Source organism: Bactrocera oleae, chromosome 2 (genome assembly GCF_042242935.1).
Source record: "Bactrocera oleae isolate idBacOlea1 chromosome 2, idBacOlea1, whole genome shotgun sequence".
Lineage (NCBI taxonomy): Eukaryota > Metazoa > Arthropoda > Insecta > Diptera > Tephritidae > Bactrocera > Bactrocera oleae.
Window position 1 is genome coordinate 48792634 of NC_091536.1, and position 18388 is coordinate 48811021.

At 38.4% G+C, this 18388-nt stretch overlaps 1 protein-coding gene and 1 pseudogene across 7 annotated transcripts in view; one reads left to right on the forward strand and one right to left on the reverse strand.

Annotated features, from left to right (window-relative positions):
• The window catches only part of LOC106623905 (uncharacterized), an 81949-nt gene extending 63821 nt beyond the window's left edge, over positions 1-18128 (reverse strand). For 6 of the 7 annotated variants that reach the window (XR_011398034.1, XR_011398033.1, XR_011398032.1 and 3 more), the window contains exons 1-2: positions 17772-18128; positions 17607-17711 (exon numbers count right to left, since the gene is read on the reverse strand). Coding sequence is in view for 2 of the 7 variants with exons in the window: in XM_036372791.2 (XP_036228684.1) it covers positions 17607-17711; positions 17772-17951 (285 nt within the window). In the remaining 5 variants the exon portion in view is untranslated. The remainder of the gene's footprint in view (positions 1-17606; positions 17712-17771) is intronic. The other variant, XR_004978655.2, reaches the window with a different exon arrangement.
• LOC138857091 (uncharacterized) lies at positions 13670-15015 on the forward strand (annotated as a pseudogene).
• Positions 18129-18388: the final 260 nt, after the last annotated feature.

Below are 18388 nucleotides of genomic sequence, written 5' to 3' on the forward strand. Positions count from 1 at the left end.
TCACATACAAGTCTAAAGGATTTCAGACCAATTAGCTTCTCCTCATTCCTCCTAAAAACGTTGGAAAGGCTAATAGAAATACGTATAAGAAACAAACTAAAACCAGAAAAATTGGCTATTCTGCAGCATACGTATTCTAAAGGAAAATCCACAGAAACAGCACTAAGCTCTGTGGTGGCGGAGATTGAAAAATCTCTGAAATTTAAAGAAGACACTCTAATTGCCATTTTAGATAAAGAAAGAGTCTTCAATAATATCTAGCCTAGGGCCATACTGAGCGCGATTAGGGATCTGGACATATCTAAAACTCTTGCTAACCTTATGCAAAAAATTTTAGACGATGTAAATCGTTGTGCCGTATCGTGCTGACTAAACATAAGAGCTAGTAAAATGGAGCTGGTATTGTTCACCAGAAACACAATACTCCAGTAGTTACGGGGCCAGTATTGAATGGTAGCAGACTAAAAATTGGAGATAAGGCAAGCTACTTGGGACTACTCTTAGAGAGGAAGCTTTCATGTAAACCAAACTTAGATGCTAGGGTGAAGAAAGCAGCTACGATACTTTACACCTGCAAAAGAATGGTGGGCCACAAATGGGGCTTACACCTCGGGAAGCTCATTGGCTCTACACAGTAGTTGTAAGACCGAGGTATATTGATATGGTGGCCAATAATGGAAAAGAAATACGTGGTCAGGTGTATGGAAATCATACAAAGAGCAGCCAGCATATGCACTAGTGGGACTCTTAGAACAACGCCAAGTCAGTTTACATTTACTGCCAACAGACTTGTTCTGTAAGCAAGTGACAGCAAATTCAGCTTTCAGACTGAAGGAATTCTCCCAATTACTCGCCTGCAGCAAGCGGCACTATAAGATACTTAGTAAGTTCCCGTTTCTACCCATTACCACGAATTTTCGCAATCCAATAGAATTGAAACTAAATTCGGTCCCCAATATTGCCTTCCTTACCAAAGAAGAGTGGGAAAGAAAAAAGGTGGACAAGAATGCAGGGCTAAGCATCTACACTGATGGGTCCAAACTGCATAATCTAGTGGGAGAAGGTGTCTTTTCAGCAAAATTAGATACCAGATTAACGAATAGCCAATCATTAGAATAGGTACGACCATACAAGATGCCTCTGAAAAAGAGAACAGTATATTAAAAATCAAACGGAATGACTTAAGAAGTCTGGTAGGAGTACTAACAGCTCACTATCTAATTGGTAGGCATGCCAACAGGCTAGGTGTACCTTACAACGACTATTGTAGAAGATCTGAGCAGGTAGAAGTCTGTAAAACATCTTCTATATGAATGTAAGGCTCTATACAAAAAAAGAATCGCAACTATCAGTCGAGGGTTCCTAGACGACTTATCGGAAGTTGCTCACATAAAACCATTTATACTGATTAACTTTATCAGAAGCACAGGTTGTTTCAGAGAGGAGACAATAGGGTGAGGGAACATTAGCAACGGTGGTATCACAATGGGCCTCCCATAGGCCTAGATGCGTCATCAGACAGCCACTCTACCTATCTACCTACCCACGCCTGTACAATATTAATATACTATTCGACCGAATAAACCACGTTCAACACGCACTGAAGAAAATATAGCGGCCGCAGCTGAGAGTGTACACGAAGCTGTAACTTGAGTAAAAATTGAGATATCTTTATGAAACTTGGTACACATGTTTCTTAGTACCGGAAGATGGTTAATATTGCAGAAAGTCGTAATCGGACCACTGCCACGCCCACAAAACGCCATTAATCAAAAACAAATAAATTGCCATAATTAAACTCCACAATAAGATACAAGACTCTTATTTGGTATACAACATCACATTAGGGAGGGGCATCTGCAGTTTAAATTTTTTTTTAAGTGGGCGTGGTCCCGCCCCTAAAAAGTTTAATGTGCATATCTCCTATACCACTGAAGCTATAATAACAAAATTCACTGGGAACAAATTGTTTTAGCATCTCTATCGAGATTGTGAAAATGGGTGAAATCGGGTGACAACCCCGCCCACCCCAAATAACGGTACTGTTAAAAACTACTAAATTTTATCTCTGGGATGGTATAAGATAATTTTATAGGAACCAATAGGTGAAAACCCATATCTTGGGATCTGCTTAACCGATTTCAGCCAAATTCGGTGCATAACGTTCTTTTCATATTTCTATGTTATAGTGCGACATTGGGCGAAACTGTACTACAATCACGCCTATTCCATCTGATTTTTTTCCTTTCCAGTATGCAAGTCAAGCAACAATGATTATATCGGCGTAAAACTTTGCGTGAATAATACGTTTGAAGTATGCCACCTTGTGACCAAAAAATGTCTAAATTGAACCAAAACTGTTCAAGCCCCTAGGTACTGAATATGTAGTCCCCAGTGCCTATAGTTGACTTTTTACCGAAAATATCGGTCAACATAGAACAAGGCGGCAAGATCCACAAAGAAATCTAAAAAGAGTATACCATTTGACTTTGCGAGAGTATAAAATGTTCGGTTACATCCGAAACTTAGCCCTTCCTTACTTGTTTAATTTAATATTTATAATTAAATGGAAAATATACTGATTAGAATTGTACCTAAGATATTGGGGGGTACACACTATTTATCTAAAAGTAACACTTGCTTTATTTTAAAGAAAAGGTCGCAAATATTTTTTAATAAAAATGTCCGCTTATGGGGCGTAAGCAATTTATTTAACTTATATACAATATGTTGTATATTTAATGTTGTAGACACAATGAATGAATGCACAAATTAGTTTTAAAAATAAGTTCGGTGGCCGATGTAAAAAGAAGCACCAAATACGAAAAATTAGTTAATCGCCAGGATCGGTATTATATGGAAAAACGTTATATAACGAATAAAAAATACGTCGAAAAAGGTAGCGCGCAGGTTCGTATAGCGAAAACCAATATGTTCATACCAAATGAACACATCCCTGCATTGTTCTCCAAACTCGTATAAATACGAATTAGAGGGCAATGCAAAAGGCTCAACAGCACCAACATAGCTAATAATTCCAATTAGAACAAATCAGCAGGCAGGAGAAAACCACAACGCGGACGGACAAAAAAAAGGCGCGAACATCAGATCGCCCCAGGAGGACAACAACAACAACAGCAGCACCACCAACATCTACGCGGGATTATCAACCCACATCAGGTTATATTTGAACTTATAGTTAATTTATCTTATTTAAGTCTAACTTATAAATAACACATAAATTGAATTATACATATAACACTTAACAAACACACACATAAATATTGTACAATTAACCCACACAAATTGTCTACCCTATATACCCAAGTAAATAAAGTTACATTTTTTTGAATTTTAATTAATATTTTATTTTATTTGGCACATCGGCAAGCTCAACGTCGAGTACCCCGACATTTTGGTCCTTCGAGCCGGATTCGTTCCCGATAAAATAAAACACACCCAATTAAACACCGTTTATATATTATACATTCACCCACCCAATCAACCATCATCATCAATTGGATCATCAGAAGATATATATTCACGCACCCAATCAACCACAAACTTGGATTTACAAAAGCAACAAGGATTTCATAGGGTCAGGCAGAGGTCAGCTAAGGGGCTAAGCCATCAGCAAAGAGACTGAATACAAAGGGTGTAATGCCCCCAAAATCATTTGCCCAATGGAAATGGGTGCAAGCTGCACTGACAAATGTGGCGCTGGAAGTTCTACTAAGCAATCCGGGTCCGCCACCGTCATGCACAGATGCCGGCTGGTACCAGGGCCAAATCAAACTAATTGCATGCGACAACGAGAGTCACATTATCCAAACTGCTATAGCCAAGGTGGGGAGGTATATCTCGGTGCGAAATTGGTAGCAGCTGACAAAAAGGACTTACCGACCAGCTCATAAGAGCCTGCAATCTGAGGGATGGAAATTCGTCAAGGCCTTCGGGGACCTCGTAGCAGAATCTGGCGTGGAGAGCAAAAAGGGGGGGCCACGATGCAGATTCTGCTGTTACAAGCAAAAGAATCTACCGAACCGCTGGCGAAAGTGGTGGGGAGATAAATTTTGGATTTACGAAAGTGGGAAACACACCCTACAATTCGGATGTCAATGCTGCAGACCATCTAGCAGCAGATAACGAGATATGCGAAGTCAAGGAAGATCCTATGAAGTCCTCGAGCGATGTGGAAAGGTTAGAGCAAGGAGTGTGTTCTTCCGGGTCTGAGCTTGCAGACAGACTCTCAAACCTTTATACTGAGAGAGTGCTTTTAAGCGACTCTCAGGAGGATGCAGATTTAACAATAGTTAATGCGTCTTCTACAAATTAATCTCCATCACAACAAATTAGCTTCAAAATACAGCGAGGCAACAGAACAGCCTGAATTTGTCCTCATTCAGGAGCCATGGGTTAATGGAGGATGTATTTGCGGATTGAGGACACCGAACTACGAGCTATTTATGGATAATTGTGATGGTAAAGTCAGAGCATGCATAATGGCAAAGAAAAACCTTGACGTTTTTATGCTACAACCTTGACGTTTTTGTGCCACCTATTGTGGTAAAAGAGTTGGTTGAGATAGAGTAAACAATTTTAGCTATCATAGGAAAACGAACTTGACGGAATCTTGCCGGCAAGCATTAGAGGTGGCTTGTCCATTAACACGAAGTAGGGGTAAAATTAGGCCCCTCGATAGACTCCCGAACTTAAAAAATGACAGAAAGACTGCAGAAAGCAATTCAATATAGCTAAGCCAGACCACAGCTGGACGGTATCCAGTAAAGAGTCACTAGGCCTACTAATGGGTACTCACTTCCTAGGTGGCCCTGAAACCCATACTGAAGTGTATAGACAAGACAGCGGAGAATAGTGCTCTGCACTACTATAGATACAGTGTCAGAAAGCAACGCACGCTGGGCAATAAATAGCCCAAGGTTATATACATATCTAAGGCAGGCAAAAGCTCACATACAAGTCTAAAGGATTTCAGACCAATTAGCTTCTCCTCATTCCTCCTAAAAACGTTGGAAAGGCTAATAGAAATACGTATAAGAAACAAACTAAAACCAGAAAAATTGGCTATTCTGCAGCATACGTATTCTAAAGGAAAATCCACAGAAACAGCACTAAGCTCTGTGGTGGCGGAGATTGAAAAATCTCTGAAATTTAAAGAAGACACTCTAATTGCCATTTTAGATAAAGAAAGAGTCTTCAATAATATCTAGCCTAGGGCCATACTGAGCGCGATTAGGGATCTGGACATATCTAAAACTCTTGCTAACCTTATGCAAAAAATTTTAGACGATGTAAATCGTTGTGCCGTATCGTGCTGACTAAACATAAGAGCTAGTAAAATGGAGCTGGTATTGTTCACCAGAAACACAATACTCCAGTAGTTACGGGGCCAGTATTGAATGGTAGCAGACTAAAAATTGGAGATAAGGCAAGCTATTTGGGACTACTCTTAGAGAGGAAGCTTTCATGTAAACCAAACTTAGATGCTAGGGTGAAGAAAGCAGCTACGATACTTTACACCTGCAAAAGAATGGTGGGCCACAAATGGGGCTTACACCTCGGGAAGCTCATTGGCTCTACACAGTAGTTGTAAGACCGAGGTATATTGATATGGTGGCCAATAATGGAAAAGAAATACGTGGTCAGGTGTATGGAAATCATACAAAGAGCAGCCAGCATATGCACTAGTGGGACTCTTAGAACAACGCCAAGTCAGTTTACATTTACTGCCAACAGACTTGTTCTGTAAGCAAGTGACAGCAAATTCAGCTTTCAGACTGAAGGAATTCTCCCAATTACTCGCCTGCAGCAAGCGGCACTATAAGATACTTAGTAAGTTCCCGTTTCTACCCATTACCACGAATTTTCGCAATCCAATAGAATTGAAACTAAATTCGGTCCCCAATATTGCCTTCCTTACCAAAGAAGAGTGGGAAAGAAAAAAGGTGGACAAGAATGCAGGGCTAAGCATCTACACTGATGGGTCCAAACTGCATAATCTAGTGGGAGAAGGTGTCTTTTCAGCAAAATTAGATACCAGATTAACGAATAGCCAATCATTAGAATAGGTACGACCATACAAGATGCCTCTGAAAAAGAGAACAGTATATTAAAAATCAAACGGAATGACTTAAGAAGTCTGGTAGGAGTACTAACAGCTCACTATCTAATTGGTAGGCATGCCAACAGGCTAGGTGTACCTTACAACGACTATTGTAGAAGATCTGAGCAGGTAGAAGTCTGTAAAACATCTTCTATATGAATGTAAGGCTCTATACAAAAAAAGAATCGCAACTATCAGTCGAGGGTTCCTAGACGACTTATCGGAAGTTGCTCACATAAAACCATTTATACTGATTAACTTTATCAGAAGCACAGGTTGTTTCAGAGAGGAGACAATAGGGTGAGGGAACATTAGCAACGGTGGTATCACAATGGGCCTCCCATAGGCCTAGATGCGTCATCAGACAGCCACTCTACCTATCTACCTACCCACGCCTGTACAATATTAATATACTATTCGACCGAATAAACCACGTTCAACACGCACTGAAGAAAATATAGCGGCCGCAGCTGAGAGTGTACACGAAGCTGTAACTTGAGTAAAAATTGAGATATCTTTATGAAACTTGGTACACATGTTTCTTAGTACCGGAAGATGGTTAATATTGCAGAAAGTCGTAATCGGACCACTGCCACGCCCACAAAACGCCATTAATCAAAAACAAATAAATTGCCATAATTAAACTCCACAATAAGATACAAGACTCTTATTTGGTATACAACATCACATTAGGGAGGGGCATCTGCAGTTTAAATTTTTTTTTAAGTGGGCGTGGTCCCGCCCCTAAAAAGTTTAATGTGCATATCTCCTATACCACTGAAGCTATAATAACAAAATTCACTGGGAACAAATTGTTTTAGCATCTCTATCGAGATTGTGAAAATGGGTGAAATCGGGTGACAACCCCGCCCACCCCAAATAACGGTACTGTTAAAAACTACTAAATTTTATCTCTGGGATGGTATAAGATAATTTTATAGGAACCAATAGGTGAAAACCCATATCTTGGGATCTGCTTAACCGATTTCAACCAAATTCGGTGCATAACGTTCTTTTCATATTTCTATGTTATAGTGCGACATTGGGCGAAACTGTACTACAATCACGCCTATTCCATCTGATTTTTTTCCTTTCCAGTATGCAAGTCAAGCAACAATGATTATATCGGCGTAAAACTTTGCGTGAATAATACGTTTGAAGTATGCCACCTTGTGACCAAAAAATGTCTAAATTGAACCAAAACTGTTCAAGCCCCTAGGTACTGAATATGTAGTCCCCAGTGCCTATAGTTGACTTTTTACCGAAAATATCGGTCAACATAGAACAAGGCGGCAAGATCCACAAAGAAATCTAAAAAGAGTATACCATTTGACTTTGCGAGAGTATAAAATGTTCGGTTACATCCGAAACTTAGCCCTTCCTTACTTGTTTAATTTAATATTTATAATTAAATGGAAAATATACTGATTAGAATTGTACCTAAGATATTGGGGGGTACACACTATTTATCTAAAAGTAACACTTGCTTTATTTTAAAGAAAAGGTCGCAAATATTTTTTAATAAAAATGTCCGCTTATGGGGCGTAAGCAATTTATTTAACTTATATACAATATGTTGTATATTTAATGTTGTAGACACAATGAATGAATGCACAAATTAGTTTTAAAAATAAGTTCGGTGGCCGATGTAAAAAGAAGCACCAAATACGAAAAATTAGTTAATCGCCAGGATCGGTATTATATGGAAAAACGTTATATAACGAATAAAAAATACGTCGAAAAAGGTAGCGCGCAGGTTCGTATAGCGAAAACCAATATGTTCATACCAAATGAACACATCCCTGCATTGTTCTCCAAACTCGTATAAATACGAATTAGAGGGCAATGCAAAAGGCTCAACAGCACCAACATAGCTAATAATTCCAATTAGAACAAATCAGCAGGCAGGAGAAAACCACAACGCGGACGGACAAAAAAAAGGCGCGAACATCAGATCGCCCCAGGAGGACAACAACAACAACAGCAGCACCACCAACATCTACGCGGGATTATCAACCCACATCAGGTTATATTTGAACTTATAGTTAATTTATCTTATTTAAGTCTAACTTATAAATAACACATAAATTGAATTATACATATAACACTTAACAAACACACACATAAATATTGTACAATTAACCCACACAAATTGTCTACCCTATATACCCAAGTAAATAAAGTTACATTTTTTTGAATTTTAATTAATATTTTATTTTATTTGGCACATCGGCAAGCTCAACGTCGAGTACCCCGACATTTTGGTCCTTCGAGCCGGATTCGTTCCCGATAAAATAAAACACACCCAATTAAACACCGTTTATATATTATACATTCACCCACCCAATCAACCATCATCATCAATTGGATCATCAGAAGATATATATTCACGCACCCAATCAACCACAAACTTGGATTTACAAAAGCAACAAGGATTTCATACGTGGAAAAAAATTGTGAGTACATAAACCCAAATTTAAAAAAAATATAATATCAGTGCCATACGGAATAAAAGTGCAAAGTGAAAACAAATATATATAATAAAATAAATCTTGTACTTAACAGGTATTAAGTACAAAGTATTTGCGACTTTGTTATTGCCATATTCCGTTTAGCACATTGCTCATAATACATACCTAAGTACGTACTTACAATATATAATACACATTTTTTGACAGCTAAGTAGCGTTTCTCTTGGTACCAATTCGTACATACACTTATACATACTTATATGTATATATTCAAATTACTCATAAGTGCCGTTTTACACGGGGACTCAAAAGAGTCTCAAACCAGTTTATTGTGGACGAGGGGACGACGAGGAAAGACGAAGGGACCGTGCCACTTGTGTTCGGGTGGCACGCTTTGTGTTCTTGTTCGTAACAGCTCGCTGCTACCCTTTTCAGCATTCCTTTTCACTTTCAAATCCTTTGAATGGTTGCAAGAGCGCTCGGTTTCAAATGAATTCGATCGCAAATTTGAATTCTGTTATCTATTTTTTGTATGTAATATGCAAATATGTATGCATAGAATAATAGAAATATTATGAAAAATTGTAAATAAGGAGAAAATTAAGATATAGATTATGGAGTAAAGAAATTATGAATTTTTAATAATTAAAGATTAGGAAATTCCTATTATAAATTTGGCCTTGAAAATATTAGTAGCGGATATTCAATACATTCTTGTGGATTAGGGAATTCCCGTTTTTAGTATTTCTTTGAAACTATTAAGCGGGTAGGTACTTGTATTATGCATATTGTTCTACCATATTCATGGTAATTCATTCCAAGCAAAATGTGTGACCATCATCTCAACATACAAATGAAATACGCAGCACGCAGTGTTGCGCAGTCGAACCACACAAATATTTACGAAAATTTTGTGAAAAGGAATGCAGAAAAACTAGACTCGAGTTGCTGGACTCTTTTTGACCGTAGGAATGCACAGAGCGACACCAGAAGAAAATTTGAAAAAAATGAGACTCTTTTGAGTCCCCGTGTAAAAGCACACTAAGTAGTACGTACTTACAATATAATATAAAATTTTTGAGAGCCTAGCAGCGGTACTCTTGGTAATTATTCGTACATACACGTATATATATATATTCAAATTGCATTACCCGCTCTGTTAAATATTCATTGCTAGTGCATTGCGAGTAAGCACAAACCCTGTAGGAAAAAATCCAAAAGACCCAGTAGGAAATTTTTCGTTCATCGGAATTTTAAATATTGTGCATATATAAGACACACACAAAAACAAATGTTTTTTTGGAAATTCGCCAGCATTCGGGAATTTACTTGTTAAAATTTAAATAAAGAGAAATTACTTGAAATTTATTATTTGTTTCATTTAAATTTTTTAAATTGTTACGATATATACATACATATCTATATAATAAAGAAATAAATAAATTTTGTATCGAAAATGGAAGAATTTAAGTTCTGTATTTCGGATTTATTCGATATATCGAAGAACATTACGAAACCCACCCCGAAGATGAATCCGTTTATACTCTAGAAATAAAAAGAGTTGAACTCAACGCTATTTACGATAAGGTAAACAAGTTGTATGATGCCTTTCGTAGAACCCCACAAAAACCCGGTGAGACTATTGACTTCTCAAAAGTTAAAGAAAAATTTAAAACAGGTCATCAATTATATTTGAAATGTTAACCAAGCTATTGATGATCTTAAGACCCCAACCCCCACAATAAAAGAACGAACTTCAGATGAAAACACATCGCTTTACATAGGATCTTCACTTCATCTACCCCTTTGTGACACGGACATATTTTATGGCGACTTCGTAACCTGGCCCTCATTCAGAGACATGTTTACGGCCATATATGTAAACAATCACAAAATTAGTAACGTGGAGAGACTGTTTCACCTAATTCAAAAAACCCGAGGAGAAGCAAGAGCAATAGTTAAAAACGCACCATTAACAAATGATGGTTTCTTGATGGCATGGAGGGACCTGATATCGCAATACGAAAACAAACGAGTTCAAGTCAACACGCAATCAAAAATTTTGTTCAATTTACCCCAAGCAAACCAGGAAAGTGGAAGCGCTATTAAACACCTTTAGAGAACCGTCAACAATTGTCTTACAAATCTTCATAATGTATACATAGACACGACTAGTTGGGATCCAATCTTAATCTTCTTATCTGGATTGAAACTACCTAAAACTTTACTTCATCAATTTGAGGATACCCTAGAAGACAACTCCGAAATACCATCATGGAAAACTTTCGACGCGTTTCTCACCCATAGATACAAATCTTTGGAAGCAGTAGGAAATTTAACTGACCCCGTTCCAGTTACCCAACCCGACAGTGGGCCTTATAGAAAAGGAAAAGACAGGAAATTTAATACCTTTCACGCGAACGTCTCTGGAACTTCGAAAATGAGTTTTTCACACGCTAGTGAAAAGCCTGTAAGAGGCAGTATCATCTCAAGAAAACCCCAGGACATTGAGAGTTGTAAATTATGTAGAACTCAACATTCCATTCGAGAATGCCCAAAGTTTTTACAAATGAATGTCGAGACCCGAATAACCGAAATAAAAAATAATGGTTACTGTTTTAATTGCCTTGTGCAAGTGCAAGTTTCTTACAAAGGGCAATTATATACAGTTCGAGCACTAATCGACTCTGCGTCAGAAGCTACGTTCATTTCCGAGAAGTTCCACAGAAAATTGAACATACCCACATTCAAGAAAAACGCACAAGTGACCGGATTGAACAACACAGTCTCCGCAACAGCTACCAAAACTTGCGAACTCACCCTTCGTTCACCAACAAAAAGGGAATTTAAGATAACAACCCACGCGTTTATCTTAAAAACTTTAGCCGATAACTTACCCACTCACTTACTTGATAGAATAATTTCTAATAAAGAATTCGGTTTTAGCTTAGCAGACCCTCACTTCTATAAACCCAGACCTGTCGACATCCTTATCATCTATACCCACAAATAATTCTCAGTGGCGTACAGAGAAATGTACTCGGGTCATTATTAGCCCAAGAAACAGAATTCGGTTGGATTCTTTCCGGACCCACACCTGAAAAACCCATCTCACCCTCAATATTGTAATTTTTCAATAAGACGACCCCAGACAAGTTGCTCACACAATTTTGGGAAGTCGAAGAAGTTTCGAAAAAGCCTCTACCCTCAACTTCGGATATACTGTGTGAGCAAAATTATCAAAAAATAACCCGAAGACACTCAACTGGGCGCTGCATGGTAAAATTACCCTTTAAAACCCCAGAAAAAATAGACTTGGGCAACTCAAGACATATAGCTTTAGCTCAGTTTCTAAGAAATCAAAAATCCCTATCTAGAAAACCTGAAATAAAAACAGAATACGACAAGGACATCAACGAGTACCTGGAACTCGGTCATATGACCAAAATAGAATATGACCCCGCAGAGAATACAAATACATACTATCTACCACATCAGGCAGTCATCAAACCCGATCGCTTAACGACCCAACTGCGAGTGGTATTCAACGCATCATGCCCCACCTCAAATAGAAACAGCCTCAACGATGTACTACACACTGGACCTATTCTACAAGCAGACCTGGTAATCCTTGTGGTAAAGTGGCGTATGTTTCGAATCGTATTCAATGCAGATATTCAAAACATGTATCGTCAAATACTTGTTGAAAGAAAACACACCCCATTTCAAAGAATCTTATTTAGAAAATCGCCTAATGACCCCATGGAAGATTTTGAACTACAAACTGTTACGTTTGGTATTAACTGTGCCCCATATTTACTTACCCAACTTACTTCATCTTTGGAGTCCGCAGGATTTGCTCTACGCAAATGGACCTCAAATGACCCAAAAGTCTTATCTGGAATCTCACAAGAACACCTGTTGGATACGAACTTACTCAGTTTACCGGAATCCAATAGCACAAAAACACTGGGTATCAGATGGAATGAAAAAAAAGATGCATTCTTTTTTCTCATCAACCCTATTCACGATAAGACATCGTTTACTAAAAGAGAAGTATTATCGATTGTAGCAAAATTGTTCGACCCAGCTGGTTGGCTCAGTGCCGTTGTAGTCACAGCCAAAATAATAATGCAACAAATATGGATCGATAAATCCGATTGGGATAAAAGTTTAAAACCCTTAACTCTCCATCGCTGGAAAACCTTCATAAAGGATTACGAAACCCTAAATCTGATTGAAATTCCTCGGTGGACCCACTTTTCGACATCCGCGATCATCAATTTCCACGGATTCTCTGACGCATCAGAAAAAGCTTACGCAGCAAACCTATACATCAGTGTTTCTACAAAGGCCAACACCTGGACAGCAATTTTGATATCCAAGACTCGTGTGTCCCCAAAAAAAAGTATATCTTTACTAAGGCTAGAACTTTGCGGAGCGGTTCTTCTGGCGAATCTAGTGGATGCGACCCTACACCAATTAAACATTACTCAGTACCGCACACACCTTTGGACGGATTGTACAATTGTCCTTTCTTGGCTAAGCAAACCCCCATGCTCATGGACAACCTTTGTATCCCACCGAGTTGCCACAATTGCAGAAAAAGTTGGAACCGAAAATTGGAGTCACATCGAAAGCCAGGATAATCCGGCAAATCTGGGCAGTCGCGGACCTCTGGTGGCACGGACCCCAATGGGTAAAACTCGACCCGAAACATTGGCCAATTACCCGGAAAGCAATCGATACAACACTGGAACTGCGGCCAATCAAGACTTTCGTCAACACAACACAAGAGGATATACTGGATAGATTTTCATCACTACCCAAAGCCATTCGAGTCATAGCATATTTATTCAGGTTCTGCTCGAATGCGTCACCCAACAGATCACAACAGCCACACACAACGTTGGAAATAACTCCAGACGAGTTTAAAACTACCCGCACGAAGTTAATTATTTTAACCCAAAGAAAGCACTTCCAGGAGGAGTATGAAGCTTTAACTCAAAAAACCAGCATACACAGTAAAAGTAACATTTTGACCCTAAACCCTTTAATCGATCCCAAAGGAATAATGCGAGTTAATGGCCGATTGAGCAATTCAGCCGCATTATCATATAACGAGCGTCATCCGATTATACTACCCTATAGCAGTCGATTAACAAAACTACTCACCCAATTTACTCACTCAATTACGCTACATGGTGGCAACCAACTAGTTTTACGACTCATGCGCCCGGAATTTTGGATACCGAAGCTTAAAACGCTCATCAAGTCCATTATCCATCAGTGCAAAACTTGCGTTTTACACAAGAAAAGAGAAACTACTCAAATAATGGCAGCTCTTCCAGCGGAACGTACCACCCTAACCCGCCCATTCGCAGCAACAGGAATCGACTTCGCCAGTCCCTATGACATAAAAAATTACACCGGCAGAGCGTGCTTGATCACAAAAGGTTATGTATGCGTATTTGTTTGTTTTGCAACCAAAGCAATACACCTGGAGGCAGCAAGCGATCTCACCACCCAAGCATTCATGGCTGCATTCGCACGATTCTTTTCAAGGCGCGGATGTCCCGCCGATCTCTATTCTGACAATGCTCCTAATTTCGTGGAAGCGTCTAAACTCTTAATCAAAGATCGACGAAAAATCACTAAAAACACAAGTAACAACAAGTGAAGCACAGCAAAATATCAACTGGCACTTTAATCCTCCATCGAGCTCCCCACATGGGTGGACTCTGGGAAGCAGGAGTGAAAAGTTTAAAGAGCCACTTAAAAAAGGTGTCTCAGATCCAAAAATTCACTTTCGAAGAATTATCTACCCTTCTAACCCGAATCGAAAGCTGCAGCTTGAATTCTCGACCTTTAAGCCCACTAAGTGAAGACCCCAGGAATATAGAACCTTTATTAACCCCGGCAGAACCCAACTTAGAAGATCCATCCCATCAACACTTCTGCAAACGATGGAAAGAAGAATATCTGCAAGAACTCCACAAACGGTATAAGTGGAAATACCCTCAACGCAATATAGAGGTCAATGATATGGTAGTTATACGCCAAGAAACTCTACCCCAAACTTGGTCGCATCGAAAAAAAATATCCCGGTGCAGACAATAAGACCAGAGTAGTTGACATACGTACTTCTTAAGGAACAATTACCCGCCCAATAACCAAAATAGTCACCTTAGCAAATAACTAATCTCATTTCTTTATAGTGACATAGCTCCTCAAAATAGCATCGAATCAATCTGCAGCCTACAGAGCAGCCCAGCCTTCACCGTACGATCAGTCAGCGTCACCCGAAGCATCACCCCACTCTCCGACAATGGGACGGGTAAGCTAGACGCTTACATCGCTTTAAAGCGACCCTCTCCCCCCTTCGAGAAGAAAGAGGAAGTACCCATCGCACGGTACTAAGTATAAGTACTGCGTCAACTGCTTGGCCAGATCGCACTCAACACAAAGATGCACAAGCGCAAAACGATGCAACATGTGTAACGGGGAGCACCATTCAACCCTAAATGGACACCCCAGGTTGTTTTGCAAAGAGAAAACCAAAACAACAAAGAGCGACGAACGACTGCACAAAGATCAAGAGATTCCAACACTACTAGCCAGGCCGACCCTTATACCCACTGCCATGATAAAAATAAAACACGATAGCAAATGGAATAAAGTACGTGCCGTAATTAACCCGATCCGAAAGGTGACAATTATTGCCTCGGAGCTAGTTCAGAGATTGAAGTTACCGAAAACGTACCTTGACTGTCACCGCATATGTAAAATCGTCATATCTATATCATCACTAACTGATCCCGACTGGCATGTCGAAGTCAACTGCCTTATGACGCAGGAATTACCGACCCGACCCTACAATAGTGATATAGGTGGCGAAATCTTTAAGAGATTGGACCACTTAGTCCTAGCCGACCCTATGTTTCCAACCCAGACAACAGCACCGTGATCGCACAAAACACTGCACTTGGACTCTAACCGGTGCTTGTGCGATTTAAGTCCTAAGTAACCACTCTACCCATTTTAAAAAAATATTCATTAATCCAAAGCGAAATAGATCTAATAACTTTTTTATTCGCAGACCCTGCAAGGCGGCCGGGATGTTCATACCAAATGAACACATCCCTGCATTGTTCTCCAAACTCGTATAAATACGAATTAGAGGACAATGCAAAAGGCTAAACAGCACCAACATAGCTAATAATTCCAATTAGAACAAATCAGCAGGCAGGAGAAAACCACAACGCGGACGGACAAAAAAAAAGGTGCGAACATCAGATCGCCCCAGGAGGACAACAACAACAACAGCAGCACCACCGAAATCTACGCGGGATTATCAACCCACATCAGGTTATATTTGAATTTGAAGTTAATTTATCTTATTTAAGTCTAACTTATAAATAACACATAAATTGAATTATACATATAACACTTAACAAACACACACATAAATATTGTACAATTAACCCATACAAATTGTCTACCCTATATACTCAAAGTAATTAAACATATTTAGAGATCATTGTCTACATTTTTAAACTGTTAAACGCAGAAGTCTGTACTTTTAGTTTCTATTTTTGTTTGTATAATGTTAATTCTACGCAAAATACCATGCTATACCATATGACCCAATTCACACAAAACTTGTTTTCTGAATAAATTTGAAATTCTTGTATGTAAGTATATTAAAACTTCGAGGTCTGGCGGAGCCTTTGGAGGAGGAAAAGTAATCTCTGGCATCAGCAATTGAAAACAATGTTCATTGCTGAACAAGAGAAATAAGATGCTCATCCAAAGCCGCCGAGAATAAACTTTCACTTTTGAAGAAGTTTATGTATAATAAGCAGAACAACAAAATCCAAGGGTTCAATGTGTTTACTATCTAGCTGCCGTAATTATTTCTTGGGAAATTTCTTGTGAAGGCGTTATACTTTTTCAATTTTTTGAAAGAAGGAAAGGATTAAAACTGGGCCAAAAGTGTACCAGCACATAAGGTAAAAACTACTCTGCAGTGGCTTAAAAGCAATATTTCTAGTTTCGTAGCTGCAGATGATTGAACGTCTGGAAGTCCAGATTTGAATACATTGAACCACAGTTTGTAGTCGATATTGAAGTACATGGCCTGTCAAATACCACACAGAAATCAAAAAATCTTTGGTTCAAGCAGCGTCGTCAGATATACATATTATATTATATATGTGCGATGAAAACTCAACCAAAGTGACCAAATTCCATATATTGAGTATATGAGGGGAAAATTGAACCAGAGGCTGAGAAATCAATTTAGTAGGAATACTAGTATAGAGGCTAGACCAATATTTAATATTCAACGCCAGGTAATTTCACTAAAATATCGGGCATGTTGACCCATATAAACAATATAAAGACAATTGGATGATCGGAGATCACTATATTGGCTATGCAGGGTCTAGAAAAAGGTATAAGCTGATTGCATTTATTTTGGTGATAAACTAAAGTATGTTTAGAAACATATACGCATGCAATTTTATTGCTTTTTTTTCACACTTCTTCAAAAAGTTTTCTATATTATGAATTAATCTCCCTTCTGTAGGATTATTTTTGCGCATTTCTTATTAATAAATGCCCAACCTAAGTGTGTTGTTAACGATTCTTCGAGCATTTTATCAATTTTGTTTGAAGTCGGGTTAACAGATATAATTTAAAATAATTTAAAGTATGATTTAACTGTTGGGAAATAGACAAATACGAGAACGATTTACCAAATAAAGGTAGTTAGCATATTTTATCAGCCAGGACTTTGAAGTACTTTCTAGCGAAAAGCTTTCAACACCCCGTGCAAGGTTGCCACGATATAAGAACTTTAAATATTTTCGTAGCAAAGGTTATGCGCAGAAGCTGCCATGCAGCTTTATAACAATTTCGTCTATCACATACATAAGTACATGTACATCCACATTTCTGATTTTTTTTAAGTGCATATCTCTTTGTTCAGATACAAAAAGTATACTTACAGGGGGTATTTGTGAAAAAACAATGAGATGCGCCATTAGATTTACCAAAGATTCTCTTTCTGAATCGCTTCGGAGTTCTCGATACTTATGCAAAATGTTTTTTTCCTACGATTTGTTAGACAAAACGGTTAAAAGAAAAAAATGCATTATAATTTATCAGCATACATTGTTTGTAAGTATTCCTGTTACTTTCGGGCGGTATAACGGTATCTTTGTTCTTTGTTGATCTTTTAGTTCCGACAACGATTGTTGATTAATTAAAGCACTATGGACCAACTGCTTAAAACGTATAGTAGGTCTAAGCTTTTCCTTTCCTTTTCCAATTCGAATTTCTTTGTTTGGCATTTTGATTCCGCAAATTTAACCAGAATTTTTAATAACTTTAATCAGAAAGACACTAAATAGTTTGCAAAACTATCTCCAATTTGTTTTTCCCTTATTGATGAAATGACATAATAATTTCTGAGCACTTTTACTTAAAAAAGTTTTATAATTTGGTTGTAGGCCTTCTATGGTGTTCAAGTAGAGTAGTCAATTAATATATCTAATATATAAAATTCTTCTGTCACAGTGTTTGTTGGCAAACTCCTCCGAAACCGATAGGTTATCAGTAACTAATGCATTTGTTATCCAATAGGTTACTTTTGTTCTAGCCTCGGGAAAAAAGTAACTATTCCTTCTCTTTTACTACACGTCGGTATGATTATCTCACTATCTCATTGCTTTTCCGGAAATGCTTCATATATTGTATTTTACTGCTCTATTTTGCCAACTGCTTTGGA